The sequence below is a fragment of the Crinia signifera genome, chromosome 2 (assembly GCF_055691185.1).
Source record: "Crinia signifera chromosome 2, ASM5569118v1, whole genome shotgun sequence".
Classification (NCBI taxonomy): Eukaryota; Metazoa; Chordata; class Amphibia; order Anura; family Myobatrachidae; genus Crinia; species Crinia signifera.
Window position 1 is genome coordinate 284,191,791 of NC_139218.1, and position 20,076 is coordinate 284,211,866.

At 40.8% G+C, this 20,076-nt stretch overlaps 1 protein-coding gene across 1 annotated transcript in view; it reads right to left on the reverse strand.

Moving 5' to 3' along the window:
• IPO5 (importin 5) overlaps positions 1-20,076 on the reverse strand; it is a 46,134-nt gene that overhangs the window by 14,096 nt on the left and 11,962 nt on the right. The window contains exons 3-15 of the mRNA XM_083168767.1: positions 19,393-19,585; positions 18,619-18,721; positions 15,052-15,148; positions 13,425-13,529; positions 9,399-9,521; positions 9,190-9,310; positions 8,947-9,034; positions 7,982-8,088; positions 5,078-5,202; positions 4,368-4,457; positions 3,571-3,744; positions 1,814-2,032; positions 713-796 (exon numbers count right to left, since the gene is read on the reverse strand). Of these exons, the coding sequence (XP_083024893.1) occupies positions 713-796; positions 1,814-2,032; positions 3,571-3,744; positions 4,368-4,457; positions 5,078-5,202; positions 7,982-8,088; positions 8,947-9,034; positions 9,190-9,310; positions 9,399-9,521; positions 13,425-13,529; positions 15,052-15,148; positions 18,619-18,721; positions 19,393-19,585 (1,629 nt within the window). The remainder of the gene's footprint in view (positions 1-712; positions 797-1,813; positions 2,033-3,570; positions 3,745-4,367; positions 4,458-5,077; positions 5,203-7,981; positions 8,089-8,946; positions 9,035-9,189; positions 9,311-9,398; positions 9,522-13,424; positions 13,530-15,051; positions 15,149-18,618; positions 18,722-19,392; positions 19,586-20,076) is intronic.

Genomic DNA, 20,076 nt, shown 5'->3' on the forward strand with positions numbered 1-20,076 from the left:
AGCAGAAGAGAAAAATGCAGACTGAGGCAAATATGAGTGAAGGGGCAGATGTATTAAGCCTTAACAAGAGATAAATGCAAGGGTGATAAGGAGATAAACGTCCAGCCAATCTGACTTTTTTCAAACACAGCCTGTAACATGGCAGTTAGCAGGTGATTGGCTGGACGTTTATCTCTATCCCCCTTGCATTTATCTCTTGTTTAGGCTTAATACATCTGCCCCAAGGTTTGTAAACCTTGATCATCACCTAATATTTTGTGCATGTGCACTGTAACATCTACTGTATGCTAACTATTGTACAATTTTAGTGAGGAATGTAAGCTAGAAATTAATATATACTAATGCTGTCCATACACTAGACCAACTTTTATCCAACTAGTTGGTATAACTGAAAATCTGGTACTGGATGGGAGTAAGGTACAAAATCAGCAATTTGCCGACAACCCCAGAAAAATGGAGAAAAACTAGTCAAATTGTTTAATCAAAAGAATTTCTAGATTTTGGGAGAAAATTACATTTGCTCCCATCCAGTACCAGATGTTTATTCCATCCAACCACCGTCCTAGTTGGATGAAAGGTGGTAAAAGGTCTAGTTGGTCTAGAGTATGGCAGCACAAAAGTTAAGTTAATGCCTCATACTGTATGTGCAGGTCTGAGCAATTATAGATTACAATCAGCACATTGTGAAGGTAACCGCAGCATTATTACACACCTGAGGATCATCGTCTTCTAATTCACTAAAGTCCGTCTGAGTCTTTAGCAGAAGCTGCATCACATCTGATGCATCTTGCATGAACTGAAAGCAGGAAGAGAAACCATGTAATATGAAATTCAAAACTACAAGCTACAAGAGTTACAAGCTTAAACTGGACATAGGTTACAAAGGTTTTAAAAAACAAAAATATTCTTGAACTGGTATAGTGTTTCACAATAACTTCATCCTTTAGCTTCTTAAACTGTACACACATGGTGCGATTTGGGCAATCGATTGAGGCATCGGAATCAAAAGTAGTAATAGATTGTGAAGCAGTGTCTATTTCTACTGTCTCGGAATGAGAGGCATGCTGCTCATTGCAGCATATCCGCAGCAGCCAAATGGGCTTGTGTGTACACACTGTCACACAGCAATATGAACAACAATGATTTGTTTTTCTTTAATGCACTTAACATTTTCAGTATTGTTTCACTTTAAAATAGTGGATATTTTGCTTAAAAAGCTCAAAGTACATATTGGCTTACCAAATTAAGTCAATGAAGTTTGTTTTTGCAAGTCTAATAGTCTGGTTTAAATTAATTGTACATTTTTTTTTAAATAAAACAAAATTGTCTACGTTGAAGGATGTTCATGTTCTTATTTTAAAGTGGCACCCAACTGAATCTGCTACTAGCGCTGGGGTTATTGAGCCTGACTACATGTTGGACTAGAAAGGGATATGCACCCTTTTAATTAACTAGAGTGCTTAATCATAAATTAAGAGGGAAGTGTAGGAACAAAACCCAAAATATATATAACAGCAAAATCACATTGCTAGAATGAGGAAGAGTTAATGATATTCAATGGATGAAATGAATAGCATTTCTTTAAATAAATAATCTCATCCCTTGAATATCATTAACTCTTCCTCAAACCAGCGCTGTGATATTATTTTTCTGCTTATTGTGGGAGCGAGTTACCCACATTTCTCACAGCAACTTGGAGGAGCCTACTTCAGCGCCTATAATACCCCTAAAGGGGCAAAACTTCCCTACGGTTTAAAACAGATTGTATATAGTACTCCCGAAAATATTTGAAATGTCTTCAATAAAAACTTACCTTATCTTTGCCGACAGCTAGACCAATAAGACTAATACATTCAATAGTTTTTCCTCTGAGAAGGCGGAGTTCTTTCTGCACAGCATTTTCCACTATATGCTTCAGGGAGGGCATAAACAAATCATAATAGGGAACAAACTTCTCTTCAGCAGTGTCTGCAACAGAGGCTATTGAAGTCACAACTTGTTCCAATACCAGCTTCGTGCCTTTCTGGATTAGCTGATGGAGAAAATACAAGTTTTATTACTTGAAGTTTAAAATGAATGGGCAGTGATTAAAGTATAAACGTAGAATTAAATGAACTTTTAAAAAGATACAATCCATCACGGATCAAGAAAGTAAGTGATCAATGCTGTAACACTAACAGGAGGCATATGCATTCACTGAACATACATACAGACTAAAATTTCAGGAAACTTGATTTCACATTGAAATTAGAATGATCTTCACTAGCTACTTTTCCTAGGACCCAGAACACAATCACAAGAGAAGAAGTGGACACAAAATGTGTTCAAGGTCAGCAGAGAGCACTTTGTTAAATCAGACTAGCGATCAAACACCCAAAATGTATCGAATTAATTAGTTTCAGTGGAGAAGCATAATGCTACACATTTCCCACAACTAATTCATGGGAACAGTAAGGCTGTATAATAAAGTATAGTCATTGCATGTCAAAATTCCTTCTGACAAGCTTTCAGATGACTACATTACGCTTAAAGTTAAGCAAAATCAATCGTATTTCCCACTAATCACATTTGTTCTAAAAGAAAAAATTACAACAGTAATAAGTGAATTACAGCCAATGTATTAGAAGCAGATATTCACAACGGCACTTTTACAGTTAGAGAGGAATTCAAATGAAGACTTAGGGGTCGATCCTATTAACCTCAAAAGGGAGCGAGTCGCCGTTCAGGTGCTGTTTTCACGCTGAAAACGGCACTCGAATTAACCCTAACTCACACCAATCGCAGGGCCGAATTGGCTGAAATTTGCTAGCACCCCTACAGAGGTGCGAGCCAATTTCAGCAAATTCGGCCTGCCATAAAGTGGGCCCGGTGTCATGACTATTTGCAGTCGGTGAATCCTCTGTGCACACTGGGGTTAATGGGATTGACCCCTAGGGATGATGCGATTCAATTAGAGGACTGATAATGTGATTGAGGGATTACTAGTGAAAATATATATATATTTTTTATTTCCTAAAATCATTTTTATGAAAAATAACTGGGAAATACACTGTTAGCCTTGAGGCACTAGTCAGGAGCCACCCCTCTTTAGCAGGTGGGTGTGAGTGAGCAAGTGCGATACCCACGCTTGAGAAGAGATGGTTAAAAGTAAAATAAAAAGGTCAAGTCACCTGTGCTCAAGTATGAATAAATTCCCTAAAAATGCACCTGCACACCAAACAATGCGTCTATTTCAAACACTCAAAAAAAAATACATTTAACAAAAACAAGAAAATGTTATAAAATACACTATCTGCATCTAAAATAATGCAGTGAGCCAAGTAATGTAACTATGGGATGTAAACAAATGTAATACATAGGAAGAAATTACATTTTCTCGTGCTGATTCAACCTTAAGAGGTGAGAGCAGATACAAGCAATGTTTTCCACAATGCGTGTGGTAGATCATTGCACTTGACACTTCACCTTAGTGAATTTGTTTTTAAATATGTACAATGCAATCTCATATTTATCACAAAATGTGCTTAGTAGGAAAACCTGGCAATTGGTTACTCAATCTACTTGCCATACCTCTTGCAACTTGACCACCATCGTGGAATGCAAGTGTTTAACCAGATTATCCAGGTACGGAACAAGGAGTGACTTGGGGCAGTCTTCTGTGAAGTTAATAAGAGCAGCTGCTGCATGAGCCTGGACACGTGGGTTACCTTGATCTTCCATGGTTTGTAGTAGGCTTGCTATGACCTTTACAGAGAAAAGGGATACAAGGTATATATGAATGATTAGGTTTTTCTTTGTAGGATAATTGGTAAACTGGAATTAAGAGTTGTTAGATATATCAAAAGGCCCCCATACACTGGGCCAATTCCAACAAATCGGGCCATCTAATTGGCCCAAATTGGGTCCGTTTGATGTCCACTCGGGTCCCATGCGCATCAGACCAGAGTCAGTGCTTGCTGTCGGACCACCCTACTGGCGGTGGGCAGGGTCACATGCGATCCATCACAACAAATTGTGATGGATTGCATGCGTCCCAGGAAGATCCCTGAAGGCTCGCGGGGTATCGGCTGGCCACACACTGCTGCGAGACCTCACAGCAGTGTATGGCCACAAAGTGCTACCTATATGCTGTTGGCACCCAAGCACTTTTTTCACACCTTATAACACCATAACCACTTTGTACCCAACAATAAGAAAACCTCTAGAGATTCAATTCAAGTCTTGCAATAGCACACTACAATACATTGAATTTTTGGTGTACTCCATATGAATACGCATGAAATCCGTAAGCTACTTAAACCCAACTGATACCAGGAGAACCATTAGCAAAACAAAAACTAGTTCCTAAAAAACATACAGGTTCTTACTTTCTCATGAAATTTCTTCTGGAATGCTGGAGCAAAGTCCGTCGCCATCTGTCCGATAGCATTACAGGCAGCATAACGCACGCGGGGGTGCTGCAAGTGTACATAAATTGCATATTCAGATTTTCACTGTCTTAATAAGCACAAAATCATTCCACTTAAAGTACAGGTTGACTATCACTTATCCAAATTATTCCGAAAACAGTATACTCCAAAATTTCTCTTTTTTTGTTGCTAAAAACCTACTGGAGACCTCTAACTCTTACTACTATGGACATGATGTGTAACTGGCACTAAATATGTGCGAGAAAAGGATTGCTTGGCATTCGAAGTCCGTGCCTGAGATTGTACACAAACTTTGTTTTAGGACCTTGTTTCATGGACAAATATACTTGTCTGTATTTCTACAACATAAATGCAAGATACCTCATTCAAATATAAAAATATTCCAAAATAATCAGTAATCAAAAATGCTTCTGGTCACAATCAATTTGGATAAGGGATACTCAACCTGTATAATTCCTTTAATGTACAATATGCTGCTCTTTAAAGTTAAACTTTAAAAGCCAGTTTCTGTGAAGCTAAATGATCTGCCTAATTATCTTGAAAGCAGCCTAATAAACTAATACATTATTTAATCTACAGGATCTAGTGAATCATTAAAACAAAAGAAAATTGAAAAAATGTAAGTCTATGGATAGGAGGATTCTTACTGGATCTTGAAGAAAAAGCAAAACAAAGTTGACCATCTCATTAAGGATGCTCTCCATTTGCTGGTGACAGCCTTCCCCTATGGCGGATAATGCCATAAGGCCAGCATGTCTGTACTTCCAGTCAGCTGCAAAAGAAGCACATATTTCAATGCAGATATTTTACCATTCTGCTTTGGTTTGTGAAATGGATCACATTTCTAGGTGTATTGCTGATATATGCTCAGAAGGTTTAACATTAGATACATGTAGTAATGTGCATTATACTGTATACGTTCACCAATTCAGAATTTGTGCTTTAGATTCTAAAATCATGATACATTTAAGCAGAATGAAGTAGGCATTATGTCAAAGTTCCATTGCATCTACACACACCTTAGAGTATCATGGCCGCTATTTGCCTATTTATGTAAAGTGTGTACAGAGGGAGCGAGAGTAGTCTTTTAGCAGCTTTGTTTGTCAGTCCTCGTGTTAATAAAATACATTTAAGGTCTAAAAACTAGTCTCTAGTACAGAGGTGGGGCACCTCAGGCCCAGGGGCCGTATGCGGCCCCCGTAGCCGGTCCAAGTGGCCCTCCCACCCGCATTGCCAGGAGTCAAGTACAGGGTGTCACGACCCTAGTCGGCGATTCCCCAGATACGACAATCTGAGAGTCCCGGCCACGTGACACTTCTCCTGGGTACCCCAAGCGTGTGCGTATTTCACCACGATTCCGCTTGCCACCAATCAAAGTAAGCTTTTTGGACTTAGTCCGCGACAGCTTTGATTCTGCCGACACACCAAATTATGAGTTACACGGTAGCGCTCTGGCGAATTTGTCAGAGGCTTGGGCTGGAAAACAGCAGATACCAGAACTAATTATGACTTTTAATTAAGTGAAAACACTACAAGGCTTACAGTATATTACAGAAACATAAGTTACAAGATATATGATTAATAGGTAAGTCAAACGTAAAAAACTGTTTCGAAATATACAAAATGGGAATAAAGAAACAAACCACTTCAAGGACACACAGCATGAAGCGGGGTTTGGAGTGGAAATCTCTCCGGATACTCGATCATTTCAGAGACAGGTATCTGACCCATCCCATTCCCAAGAAAATGAACATGTCTTGTGAACAACACACTTTTTAAGATTTGCAAAACACACACACAATCACAGCCCCCACCTCAGGAATCTCCCTGTCCAGGGGTTTCCTTAGGATATACCCAGGGGCTGGCTAATTGACTTCTCTTTTGAAGATGAGCAATTTAGCCATTCAATCACCCCCCTGGGCCTCCTAATTCTTATCTCAAATAAGGTGTCATTCTAGAGTTCTAAGGGAATTGCTTTTCTGACATCTCTTCTGGTCTGGGAAGACATTTGCCAGAGACCCTGGACTTCAGTACAATTTTTATAGATGCATATTTTCCTGTTGAGTTTTCAAATAGATGGGCAGGGGTTGTTGGAATAACCTTTTTAGGATACATGCAGGTCACTTATCAATTACATTGTAGGTACAGTTAGGCCCATTCCGGCATCAGAATGGTGCTTAATCATGACACAGGGGGATTCTCGCAAGAGGTTGGTAGTTCTCGCGAGATTCCTCTTAATCAAAAGCAGCCGGAGGCTGTCAGTCCTATTCAGCAGCAGGTGCTGGAGCGTGGGACGGCTGCAGCAGGACAATTTGTAAGAGAAATTTTTACTTATGGCCCCTGAAGGATTTTTTTCCCAATACAAACGGCCCTTGGCACAAAAAAGGTTCCCCACCCCCTGCTCTAATAGGAGGCCTATTCTAGTGATACAACTCCTCTGGGCACTTTAAGACTGAGGTCTGGGAGTGGATAGAGGGGGAGGAGCCTGCCATTTTTAAAGTGCCGACTCATTCTGTACACCACTATCCCCATTTTAAGAAGACCTGCAGTGCCCCCTAGGGGATGAAGGAGAAAAAGACAGATCGATAATTAGAACAAACCCTTAGGTTCTGATCAGGCAGCCCTTCCTATAACGCATTTAAAACAATTCTGACTTTGGATAGGTTAAACCCAGAAAAAGTGTGTGTGTGTGTGCGCGCGCATCTCAAAAAGACAAGGTTTCCAAGTCAATCTCTTTGAATGGACCACAATAGTGATTTCTTTTGTCCTTAAAAGCCATGTTCAGTGAAAATCCATACTGCATATCTATCATAAAATCCCTATACCACCCACTAGAGAACAGTGGTTGACTGGTAATTTAGACTTATTTTGTAGCCACAGGATACAATACAATCACTGAAAATTACCATATTCAAGAAGAAAACCAGTGGTTGAAGCCTCATTTAAAGGGAGAAATTATTTTGCTCACAATATAGACTTCATTGAAAACTGGGTGGTGAATTGGCTGCTGGATTGGGACTTAATTGCTGCAAACATGGCTACTTAATTCGTAGCCATCCCACCGTCTAGATCCAGGCGGCTGCCACACTGTCCTGCTATGTCACCGATAAGGTCACTGCTGTATGTGCTTCTTGTCATATGGTCTGGCAGTTGGTGTAATTTGCAGACACACCAAACAGGCAATTGCACATCCAAAAATATGGAATTTTCATGAATGCAATCATCCTGGGGTCCTGACTCTAGCCTTTACATGGTCGGGCCTGAGACTCAGGAATATGCTAGTTTGATAAATCTGTCAATTACCAGGGTCACAAGTCTGAAAGGGGTATAATATTTCTGAAAACCTGCACCTCCTATGTTCACACTACGGGGAGACCTGGATCAGCCAACTCGGGTTGGGTCTGTTTACACAAAGACAAGACCAATGACAAGTGCATGCACCAGAAACCCGTTCTTTGTTTTTGTGAAAGTTAATATTGTCCGACTGACTTAATGAACCAAACATAAAATTTTAACAATGGATAACAGAAAATAAAAAGGTTACTACTTACGGTTTTGCAGCATCTGCATGATGTGCTCCTTGATCATGGGAAGTACTATCTTTCCACCGAGGCCGCAGGCCATTCTGTCCAAAGCACTTTCACCAGCAACAGCATTACTGAATTAAGGAGACATTATTGGATTTTAGATGAAAGAAACCATTTACAAGTAGATAACAAGTGGGACTGCTGTGGAAAATACACATTCAAGCATGATGGTTTGCACACCTGTGGCCAAACATTCCTAATTTGGGCTAATCTATCTTCATAACCCACCTTTTCCATCCCCTTAATGAGCTTAGTTGCCCTATGCTGGATTATGGTATGCATCATAGACCGCCATGAGGTCGACATGAGTTTTTAATGTGTCTATGTCACAGGGCTCGCCATGCTTTGGGCACGGTGCCTCGATACGCTCGGCACACTATTTTATTCTCCCTCCGTGCCCTACTGGATGGTAGGGAAATGAAATACCACCTGTCGGCACATGTCGGCTGAAAATTTAGTAAAAATAAATGCATGCCGTCCTCTTGACCGAGTAGACCTATTGTTGTGTAGACCTTGTGACCCTGTCAACAATAAGACTGTCTTTCATGAGTCAGTCAGTGATCAGTCTGGATACCCCTTTGCTGAACCTACTCCAGTTCAAGGTCTTTTTGTTGTGTGGGGCCCAGAACTGTACTCCAAACTCAAGTGAAGGCCTAACAATTTCCTTAAAAAGTGGCGCAATAACAGTGTCATTCCCTGATTCTATACCCATTGTGTGCATTTATGTAACCGCTTTAGTGCCACATGTCTACTCCTTTAAGGCAGATCAAAAACAAATGGGATTATGATCTGTTGTGAATAGGTTGGCCCTAAATTATATTGTGGAGACAGATTTTTATAAATACATTTGACTAGATTTTTCTAAATAAAAATAAACAATCTGCCCATCAACCTAACAATGCTCATCACTACATCTATATACACAATACCTGTCAAAATCATCATCTTCCAGCTCATCTGCATTTGACCAATCTTCATCCTCTTCCAAATCTACCATCATTGCCAACATCTGCGGTACTGAGGGGAAAAAATGATATGGACCATGTTCTAATCATAACCAAGTATTTTAATGAACAGGACTAATCTTAGAGCAGAACAGATTTATCAGCTTTCTAATATGTAATAACAGTTCTTTAGCTTTATTCAACTACAGAAAACCAATCATTACTTACTAGCCTGAGCAACAATACTCGTATGTTTCCTCAGCATGGCTGCAGCAGTCTCAGACAGGGTAACAATAACCTCAAGCGCCAGCTGTCTATGCATGTTGGTCAAGGTGGTGTCAGCACAAAGCTATATAAAAAGAATAAAGCTGGACTTAGTAGGGCTTTTTTTTTTTTATGATTTTTTTAAGATTACAAACATTTTTGGACATTCATACCTTCAAGCTTAGTTGCAATGTTGCTTCTAGGTGGGGTCTTAAATACTTAGGAACCGTATCTGCGATTTCCACCAGTGACTTCAGGACTGAGTCATCATTCTGATAACAGGATTCATTAACAGACTAAACACAGCAAAGACAAAAAGGTGTACATTAACACTTAAATAATAATCTTACTGTATTGTAATCATGAATAAATGTCAATATCTCAACTAAAATGGCTGCCCCTAAAAGCAGACCGGTTTTAAGGATGCTAGAGGGGGCTGCCGTCTCCTCTACCATCCTCAAAAACTGTCTGCTGTAAAGGGGTGGCCATTTTGTGAAGGAAATTTTTCATTAGTAGCCAGGAGCAGCGTCAGGAACACAGAAGTAGATCTGTTGCACAGACTCCCAGCCACAGATGCAGTGGGGTAAAACAGGTCCTGGTAGGTGGCAGCTGTATAATAGCCCCCGCCACCATATGCTCTGCGGCGCTATTGTTACATCCCAAGTGGCCGATTATAATTGGGGTCCATGGTAGGGAAAACTATGCGGTACTCTTTACCTAGAAGGGTGCCCATCGCGGCCATTGAATGCACTAAAAAAAATCAGGTGCGATGCGACTGATGCGATGCCCGCGATTTCCCATAGGGAACAATGTTAAATGTCTTAATTGACCCGATTTTCCTGTTCAATGCCTCAATTGACCCGATTTTTCCATAGGAAACAATGTTAAATGGGCCACAGAGGCCAAATAGGCACCATGAAGTGTGAAATGGCCACCCCAATTGTTAACGCCACCCCACGATCAACGTCAACCCGAAGCGTGGCGAGCGCAGCGAGCCATCGAGCCCGAAGCGTGGCGAGCACAGCGAGCCCCGCGGATACCTTCACAGCTGTCCGCGTGCGCTCGCCACGCTTCGGGCTTGGTGGCTCGCTGCACTCACCACACTTTCTATTCTCAACTCCACGCCGACGTGGATAGTGGGGGTATGAAAAGGTCGTAGGACGCGTACCGCTGCGCTCGCCACGCTTCGGGTTCACGTTGATCGTGGGGTGGCGTTAACAATTGTGGGGGCCATTTCACACTTCAGGGTGCCTATTTGGCCTCTGTGGGCCATTTAACATGGTTTCCTATGTAAAAATCGGGTCAATTGAGGCATTGAACAGGAAAATCGGGTCAATTGAGACATTTAACATTGTTCCCTATGGGAAATCGCGGGCATCGCGTCGGTCGCAGCGCACCCGATTTTTTAGTGCATGCGATGCCCGCGATTTTTTACTAACGATGCCCACGATCAAAATCGTGGGCGCCGTTCTAAGTAAAGAGTACCAACTATGCAATAATTTACAAGTATCAAATACACCTTGATGTGGTCTGGGGGCCTACAATATAATTGTAATATATGTAACTAAGATATTTGAATTACCGAATACCATGGTGTTTATTTCACATTATTGTTGTGCTGGTGATTAACATGTCTAGTCAAGGGCAATGCACTTCCTTTCAGCACCTGAGCAGCATTACTAAATTTGATGGAGCAGCTTTTAGTTTGTTTTGAACATTTTGTTAAGCTGGCCAAATACCATCTTTTGGAACAGACATTCACTGTATTTTAAAAAAATTGTAACCATGTGATTGCAGAGCATGTATGCGATAATATATAGGCAATTCCACAGGTAACAATCATCTTACAGCGAGAAACTACATTCATTATACAACTTCCACCACTAATCCCTTATTATGTACTAACAAAACCAAGTAAGTGCTATCTTGTGTAAGTTATCCATGATAAATTAGTCCAGTTTCAAAGTTTGTAAAGGAATCACCCTTCACAAGACTTTTTATGTGTTCACACAAGATTGATAAATTCAGCCGGCAAAGTTAACTATAGATTTTCACAATTTTATTCCACGATATTGGATATTTCCATAAAATTATGACAATTTGTGAAAACTGGGACACATTACATATATACACACATATCGAGAGAGAGAGAGAGGCCACTTGACAGACCAAATTACTCCTGTGTGTTAAAAGATGCCATAACAATGCCATAACAAAGTGAAAGACATTTTTGCAGGGTTAGGGGGATATTCAATCGCCCCGACAGCATTGAACAGGGTTTCCTGACAGAACGAGCCCGACATCTCTAGCTGTCGGGCTCGTTCTGCCGAGAACAGCCGGGAAGTGACGAGCTGCCGGCTGCAGCTCGTCACTTCCCGGCCGCAACTCGCGGCCACGCCCCCTTCTCGTCCCGCTGCAGGCGGGACATTGAATCCCGCCTGCATGTTCTCGGTCGAGCTGACCGAGAACGGGACTGGGTCACGGCAGGCGAGCAAGCTCGCCTGCCGTGACCCGAACATTGAATACCCCCCTATATCTATTTAAAACTTGCTGGATATGGAAAGAGGGAGCAGTGAGGACAGATTGGAGGTCGAAGCAGATAGGGACTGGGGTTGAAGTTTGTGGGCTAAAAACGGTCACAGCTCAAAGTGAAAAGACATTGCAGAAGCTGTAATTTTGACTGGCTTTTAACTAGTTCTTTAATAAAGTAACAAAGTCACCATGCTGTGTGAGTAATGAGCAAGGTCAACTTTAAAATAAAACAATTGAGTTAACGTTGCAAAAAAATCGGAAATTTATTAGCCCTCTTCCTTTAATATAATTAGCTTTACAATTGTATATTTTAATTTAACCTGATCTAAGAAAGTATAATTAACAGCTGTTAAATGTTACTTATTCCCATTGGGAGAAAAAAGTGCAGAGATCGGATTTTGCACCTTCTAGGCGGGACTTCAGGTAATTTGGGTGCATGAAAAATAATCTGTGCCCAATTGGAGCAACAAATGAAAAGCACTGACAGTAGCACATTTCTTTTGGTACCTAGTAAAACAAATGAATTGCTCCTTGAACTAATTAGTAATGCCAACATCTTGTACCATTGTTTATTGTTATGGTTTAGGCTCTATGAGGCTGATGCAATTGCTTTACCTAGAAGCTGCCAATGTACTAAAATATTAACTTTTTGCTCCGTTCAGGCACACAGCCATGGGTGCTTTTGGGCTCACATTAGTAATGGGAGACAAGCAGACAAAACGCTGAATTGCTCCCTCAGGCCCCCATTAAAACAACTGAACCCCCCTCTATGTTCAGAGTTTCAAGGAATTATATTAACAATCTATGTGGTAGGGATAAAAGCAAAAAGAAACCAAACTGGACTTTAATGTGTAAAACAATTCATAATGTTTGAATATCAGTGATTACCAAAGTTTCAGTTCGAGGCACTCTTTGGGACTTCTGAATATTTGAAACCTCCCCCAGTAGTGTAGTTATCAATACAGCACCCCACCATCACCGCCTTTATACCCTTAACATTGCAAATGCCAGGTCGCACCAGTTATTGTACCCAGGTCTCTGATGTCACAAAGGGGGTGAAGCGTCTCGCTATAGCGTGAATGGGACCTGGGTCACTCAACTTGGGTTACCTGTTCAAATGGCACAGCAACCTGGGTCAGACCAGTGATTAACCCTCCTTTTCATCTGGGTCAGAATGCCGGGTTACTGGACCTGGATAATTCAAAAAAGTCCTTCATACAGCACAAAGACCCGTATTTGTGCAATGTGAAAGGGGTATACGTTGCTATTGCCGTTGTCATTCAGTTCCTCAGATCGGCTAGGATGTGAGTTATAGGACCCCATTCCGCAACAAAAAGCCTTGCAATTCACTGCCTGTGGCGTTCCCCTCAGAACCACCACCCCCCCCCCCCCCCCCCCGACCAAAACACTCTCCAGCTGTGCACATCAAAAAGGAATTAAAAAAAAAAAAAACTACAATTGTACACACCAATGACAGCACTGTGGAATCCCAGCTGAAATGCAGTTTAGGCACCGCTGATATAGGTTACTTAATTTAGAAATTGATATACAAATATTTTACCATTGAATGTAATGAGACTCGAGTAAAACAATATGCATAACAAGTGTGAAAACCTAGAAGAGATTGAAGACCAATGCAAATTCCATATACGTTTCACTGAACTAACCTGCAGGATGCCAGGTAATAGGTCCGCAAATTGCTTTAGTAATGCAATATTGTGTTCATTGGCCAAGACAAATGCACCAGCAGCTCTAGCAGCAAGTGTCCTGATCTATATGGGGAAAAAACAGTACGATAAAGAATGTATACCAGAAGCACATCATTAGTAACAGACTGAATTGGATCAGAAGTACACCGTGCAAAGCATTTCAGGGAAAAAGTAGATCTCACAGAAACTAGAGGTGCAATCAGAAGTTAGTGCAACTTCATTTGTAAATCCTTGGGAATTTTAAGAAAGAGGAGGGTGGTTTTTAAGTCACAACGCATTTAAATACATACATAATATCTAGAATTAAATATATTCTATATAATTTAACAGCTTTAAAATTAAAAATCATAATTTTCAAACCATATTTATTTTACATATCACAGAAACATGTCCTTTACCTGTGAAATATGCAGTGGGAAAGGGTTAAGTAGACTAATGAGACCAAGAATTTGGTAATTTTACTGATTTTTGGACATTGTGCATTTGTACATTAAGCATTGCACAGGTAGCTTGTTCTATTTCAATATTTTGATACTTTAGCATCATTCGGAAAATGGTCACAGTATTTAGATACATTTAAATGGACATTGGGATTTGAGTAGCAACCGTCATCATAACACAGTCTAGGCCACGGGTGTCAAACTCAAGGCCCGCGGGCCGAATCCGGCCCGCCGGACCTCTTCAAGTGGCCCCCTGCCTCCGCCCACCCCCCCCCTCGCCGCTGCCCATCCGCCCCCGCTGCCCGCCCCCCCGCGCCTCTCCGTCCTTGCACACAGAATGTTCAGTGTCTGACAGGAAGCACAGCTCTGCGACTTCCTGGTGACGTGCAGAGCTGCTCTTCCTGTCAGACGCTGAACATTCTGTGCGCAGGTAAAGGCAGCAGTAACTGTGGGGTGGGTGGGCAAGCACATATTAACCCCTGGCAACGGACATTAACACCCCCTGGCAACGAGCAAGAACCCATGAAAACGGACATTAACCCCTTGGCAACGAGCTGGAACCCCTGGTAATGGACATTAACCCCATGGCAATTAGCAAGAACCCCTGGCAACAGACATTAACCCCCCCCTTGGCAACGAGCAAGAACCCCTGAAAATGTACATTAACCCCTTGGCAACGAGCTGGAATCCCTGGCAACAGACATTAACCCCTGGCAGCCACCACCAGCAAAAAGAAAAATCGAGCAGGAGACAGTTTGAAGAGCAGCTCTCCCTCTCCCCATCCTGGTTGGACACAGGTAGGCAGCCTACTACTCACCATGATACTTGTAGTAGTACACATTCGGAAAGGGGACGTGGTAACGCCCTTTTTGCCCATGGCCACTCCCATTTGTTCATGGCCACGCCCCCTTTCTGAATGTGTACCGGCCCTTTGCGGGTGACCAATGTGCTGATGCGGCCCCCGATGAATTTGAGTTTGACACCCCTGGTCTAGGCAATACATTTTTCATGTTCATTTAAATTGGACAAAAAGGTCAAAGTATTAATGTATACTAAAATCTGCTCAAAACAGATAAAAGCAGCCACTGTGAGGTATTACATTTCTGACATAGTACACTGCATATAATTTAGACGTGGGTAGTTACCCCAGGGTTATTCTGGTCCTGCATGCACTGTACAAGCATTCTTTTGATTACTTCTAGGTAATGCTGTTGCTGATTTCCAAATATACCAGGGAAGTTCCTGAGAAAACAGAAGCATGGTTAAACAACTGATAGATTGTAAGCTTGCGAGCAGGGCCTTCCTACCTCTATGTATGCCTGTTATCACACAGTTTGTAATATCGCTGTTTCGAATTGTAAAGAACATAATAGGCTGCGCTACATAAACTTTTCATGAACAGTATGCATTAGGTATAGGTTTTAGAGGATCATATTAAAATTGGCACTCACAAAGTATGAGAACGGTTTTAACTAGTGATCCATCTTTAATACCCCCTTTGAAGAACCTTGATTTGGATGTTTTATTCTATATGCAAAATAGTTATCTTCCAAGCCAAATGGGCCAATTAGATAGTTTGAATTTATAGAGACGGGATGCAGTCAAAATCCCGACGGTCAAAATCCCGACGGTCAAAATACCGACAGCAATTGACAGAAAGTCAAAATCCCGACATGGTCAAAATCCCGACATTTAAAATCCCGACATGGTCAAAATACCGACAAGGTCAAAATACCGACATTTAAAATCCCGACAAGTTCAAAATACCGACACATAGAATGTAGACAGGTGAAAAAGTCAACATGACTTTCGGGCGACAGGTCGCGAGGTCGACATGGGTTTTTCACTGTTTCTTGACCCGACATGTGCCGACAGGCGGTATTTCATGCCCTACCATCCACTAGGGCGTGGTGGGAGAATAAAATAGTGTGCCGAGCGTAGCGAGGCACCGTGCCCGAAGCATTGCGAGCGCAGCGAGCTATGCGAGGGGCTGCGGTTGACTTCCAACTGTGTCCATGTCGACTGTGTCGACATTCAGGTAAAAAAACTGTGAAAAGCCCATATCGACCTCGCGAGCTGTCGCCCGAAAGTCATGTTGACTTTTTCACCTGTCTACATTCTATGTGTCGGTATTTTGAACTTGTCGGGATTTTAAATGTCGGTATTTTGACCTTGTCGGTATTTTGACCATGTCGGGATTTTAAATGTCGGGATTTTGACCATGTCGGGATTTTGACTTTCTGTCAATTGCTGTCGGTATTATGACAGTCGGGATTTTGACCGTCGGGATTTCATACCGAATCCATAGAGACAAGACCTTAAACACAACACAACTATACATAACCATGTCAAAGTGCTCCAGTAGGGCTTAGTGAAAAAAGGGTTAAAAGTAAAAATTTATCAAACGTACTTCCAAGCATTTTCTTCTTTTCATAATGCTAAAGCATCCAATATAACTGCTAACTGAACTATTGCCGATATAGAAACGTAACTGATCACACAAACACTATAATTATACAACAAGCACTATTAACAAGCTATTACTTAGAAAGTTCATGTATAATTTTAGCGTTGAAAAAAAAAAAAAAAAGTGACGAATTTGTTGTTAAATTCTATATTGCATTGCACTCTTTATATTCATCAATATGTATGCACAAAGTAACATATCTAAACATCAATAAGATTAATATTACATGGTGACTGGGTAATTTAACGTAGGCGTGATATTTATCTTTTGATACATACAATAGTGAACAAAATTGAGTGCTAGATGTTACATAATATCATGAAATGCTGTAGGTCAGGGTTGGCCAAACCAGTCCTCAAGATCTACGAACAGTTCATGTATTTCAGGCAACCTGTGTTTCTATAGTAGGAATGAATTCAGCAGCTTTGAAAATATGACCGTAATGATTACAGCTGTGCACCAGCTAGGTGATCTGGAAAACATGGACAATTGGTAGTTCGAGGACCACTGCCATAGGAGTTTTAGAAGGAAGACCATAGAAAAAGTGCAAATAAAAAGACAATATAAGAATGTTGTATGAAATCGTGCTCATAATATTTAATAATCCACGTTACCAGATTCCCCTTTATAGATTCAAATATAAGTAATGCAAAAAATGTCATTCAAATATTTTATTTTACATTTTATTTCCTATCTTTTACCTGAAATAAGGCTTTGGCTGAGTTTAAAACATGCATTATAAAGAAGGAGCAGTCATTTCATATGTAGTCTGATGGCAAAGTTCTAAGTAAAGTAACAGTTAAGAAAAACAAAAATATTTTATGTAACTCCTCTATAATATGTGAATACGCTCTCAAATTTGCGTTATATTAGTTGGTATGGTCAATAATTTCATAATACCAGGGCTCAACAAATTATGGGGGCCAGATCGCCATGGCAACTGGATTTTGCTGCCTAACTACTAAACGATGAAGGAAGGGAGGAAACGGATAATCGCAAGCAGCAGTGGAGATTCATGGGCTTACTGGTACTGCAGCAGACAATTCATTATTCACCTGTGGTGTAGCTGCACAAAACTGTAGATGCAGAGGGGTGGTTTGACTGAGAAGGTGTTTTTGAGACGGAGACCTGACTACACTTTCGTGCTGGCTCCTAGATTCTAGAACATTTTGTCAAGCCCGGCATTAGATAAGAGGTCTGCTCTGAAAATGCTACATATATTTGTCAAATGAAGAGTTATTCTGTGTGTGGCAAGTTTTAATTATTGCTCTGTTGGGCATATGGCTCACTTTTTACTTAAGGGAACAATGTTCCCTTCTTACTTAAGGGAACAATTGTCAAAGTGGACATATCCTTTTGACAATTTAAAGACCATAGTAAAATGTTTGCGCTTCCAGCAAACACTATATGCCAGGTGCCAAACTGCGCTATTCTAGTGTAGCTACATTCAGGCGCTGCCAGCGCTGGTATTTCAGCTTGCACCGCCTGAGGGGGAAGAGCTTAAGTCTGCAAAATATCACCCATTTTAGCTATCAAGCAAGACTTTTCATGGTGCGCCCATTAGTATGGTTGGGTTTAGCTGCTTATTGACAAAAAAACATTGTTACAGTTATCTTTATAAAAAATCTAAAGGCTTAAAGCAGATTAATGGGGAATTAAAATACTCCCTGTAATTTATCACATGTAAAAACTGGGGTAACCTTGGGTTTTAACACCTAATGATATTCAATTGTACTTCTGATCTCCCCTCAATTGCCTTAAAACCCATTAAAGTATATTAACCCCCCCAAACCCATGAACAACTCACAAATTTGTGTCGTTAACTTGGGGTATTATGAGTTCTGTGACCATGCTATCATGATTTTTTTCCTGACCCGCAGAGGCATATGAAAAAACCTTGATAACTTCTGGCTCTGGACCGAATTAAATAGTCCCAAGAGAATAAGTTAGCCCACAGTAATCTACCCCAGCTAACTGAATTTCACCCACAATATTGTAGACTCACTTGCTCCTTAGGGGATCTGATTGTACACCAAACACTGTCACATAACTTATGAGTGTCAGGTTTTAACAAAAAGCTACCGAAATACAAATAATTATATTAATATGCTGGCAGCTACATTTTGCAAAACTTCCCAAATGACTGGTAAAATAGCAAAATTAAGCAAGGGAAGCGCTACACCCTAATATGGGGAATTAGACCCGGTTATTTTACACTGAGAAAATAATTAAAAATACAAAGTACCAGAAGATGTGCAGAGCAGACTCACGCAGACCAACATCTTGAGAGCTCACAGAATCAAATAAGAACTTCAAGGCTTCAGGCCACTGATTATTGCCATCATCATCTGATAAAAGAGCAGTGAAATCTTAATGCAAGAACATTACAAAAACACTAATACAAAATAAGTAATGGAGCAATGTAAACAGAATAATACTAGCATGTGTTTACATTGAGTGGTAAGAAGCTGCAGTTAACTCCACAAAACTTTTTTTAAATCAAACCCCTCTGTAGTAAGTGAATACACTCTCACGGATGGTGTAATGGTTAGCATTACTGCCTCAAAGCGCTGCGGTCATGGGTTTGATTCCCGCCTTGAACCTAACTTTGCAGAGTTTGTATAGTCTCACCGTGCTTACCTGGGTTTCTTCCGGGTACTCCGGTTTCCTCCCACAATCAAAAAATATACTGGTAGGTTAATTGGCTCCCAACAAAATTAACCCTAGAATGTCTGTGTGTGCGTGTACATGTGTTAGGGAACATAGATTTTAAGCTCTAATGGGGCAGGGACTGATTTAAATGTTCTAATTTTCTCTGTAAAGCGATGTGGAATATGTGTGCGCTACTTAAACGGTTAATAATAATTTAGACAGGAAACCTGAGATTTCTAGGCTGAAGCCATACACACGGTGATAAAAGGAGTGATAACTCTAGTTTTAGCCAGGAAAGTCTTGAAAATTTGCAGGATTTCAAATGAGTACAATTTGGCAGCATTTAGCACATTAGTCTTTGGCTTACCAATTAAATTTCTAGCCAATTCTGCAACAATGTCACAGATCTTTTTCCTCATGTTGGACTGAGCTTCCAACTGAATAACAAGAAGTAGTTCACTTTTAATAGCATTCTGGACTTCAGTAGGGAGGGATGGATAGACTTCTTCAAAGGAGGATGACAGAAGTCGCCGCAATAGAACAGCTGCCATCTGTCTTGTCTGAAACATAACCCAAAATAAGGATAGACATTAACTATGGACAAATACCACTAATCAGAATGAACATACTGGAGATGCCTCAAACAAGTTGATTAATGGCACCTAAACCTTAAATCAATACATATAGGACATTGTTTTGTTGGAATTTTTTCCATATTCAAAAGTATTAGGCAACTGCAGTCAGTAGGTAGTGTTTAACAGAGTTATACAATTGTTGACACCAGCATTAGTTTGAGTGAAGAGCCACTAGGTATCCAAATGAGACTTTGACACCTATTACTTGGTCAGGTTTAGCGGCTTTATGTGAATAAACCCAATCTCTGTGCACATGATAAATACCACTATCTGATCTAGAGTGGGGCCAGAGGCCGTGGTGGTGCCTCTTGGCTGAAATTCTCATCCAGTGTGATTGCTGCAGAGTTGCTGTCTGCTCTTGCCTTTTCTATAGCTGCCCGCACTCCTGTCTTCCTAACAAAATAGGACACCACCAC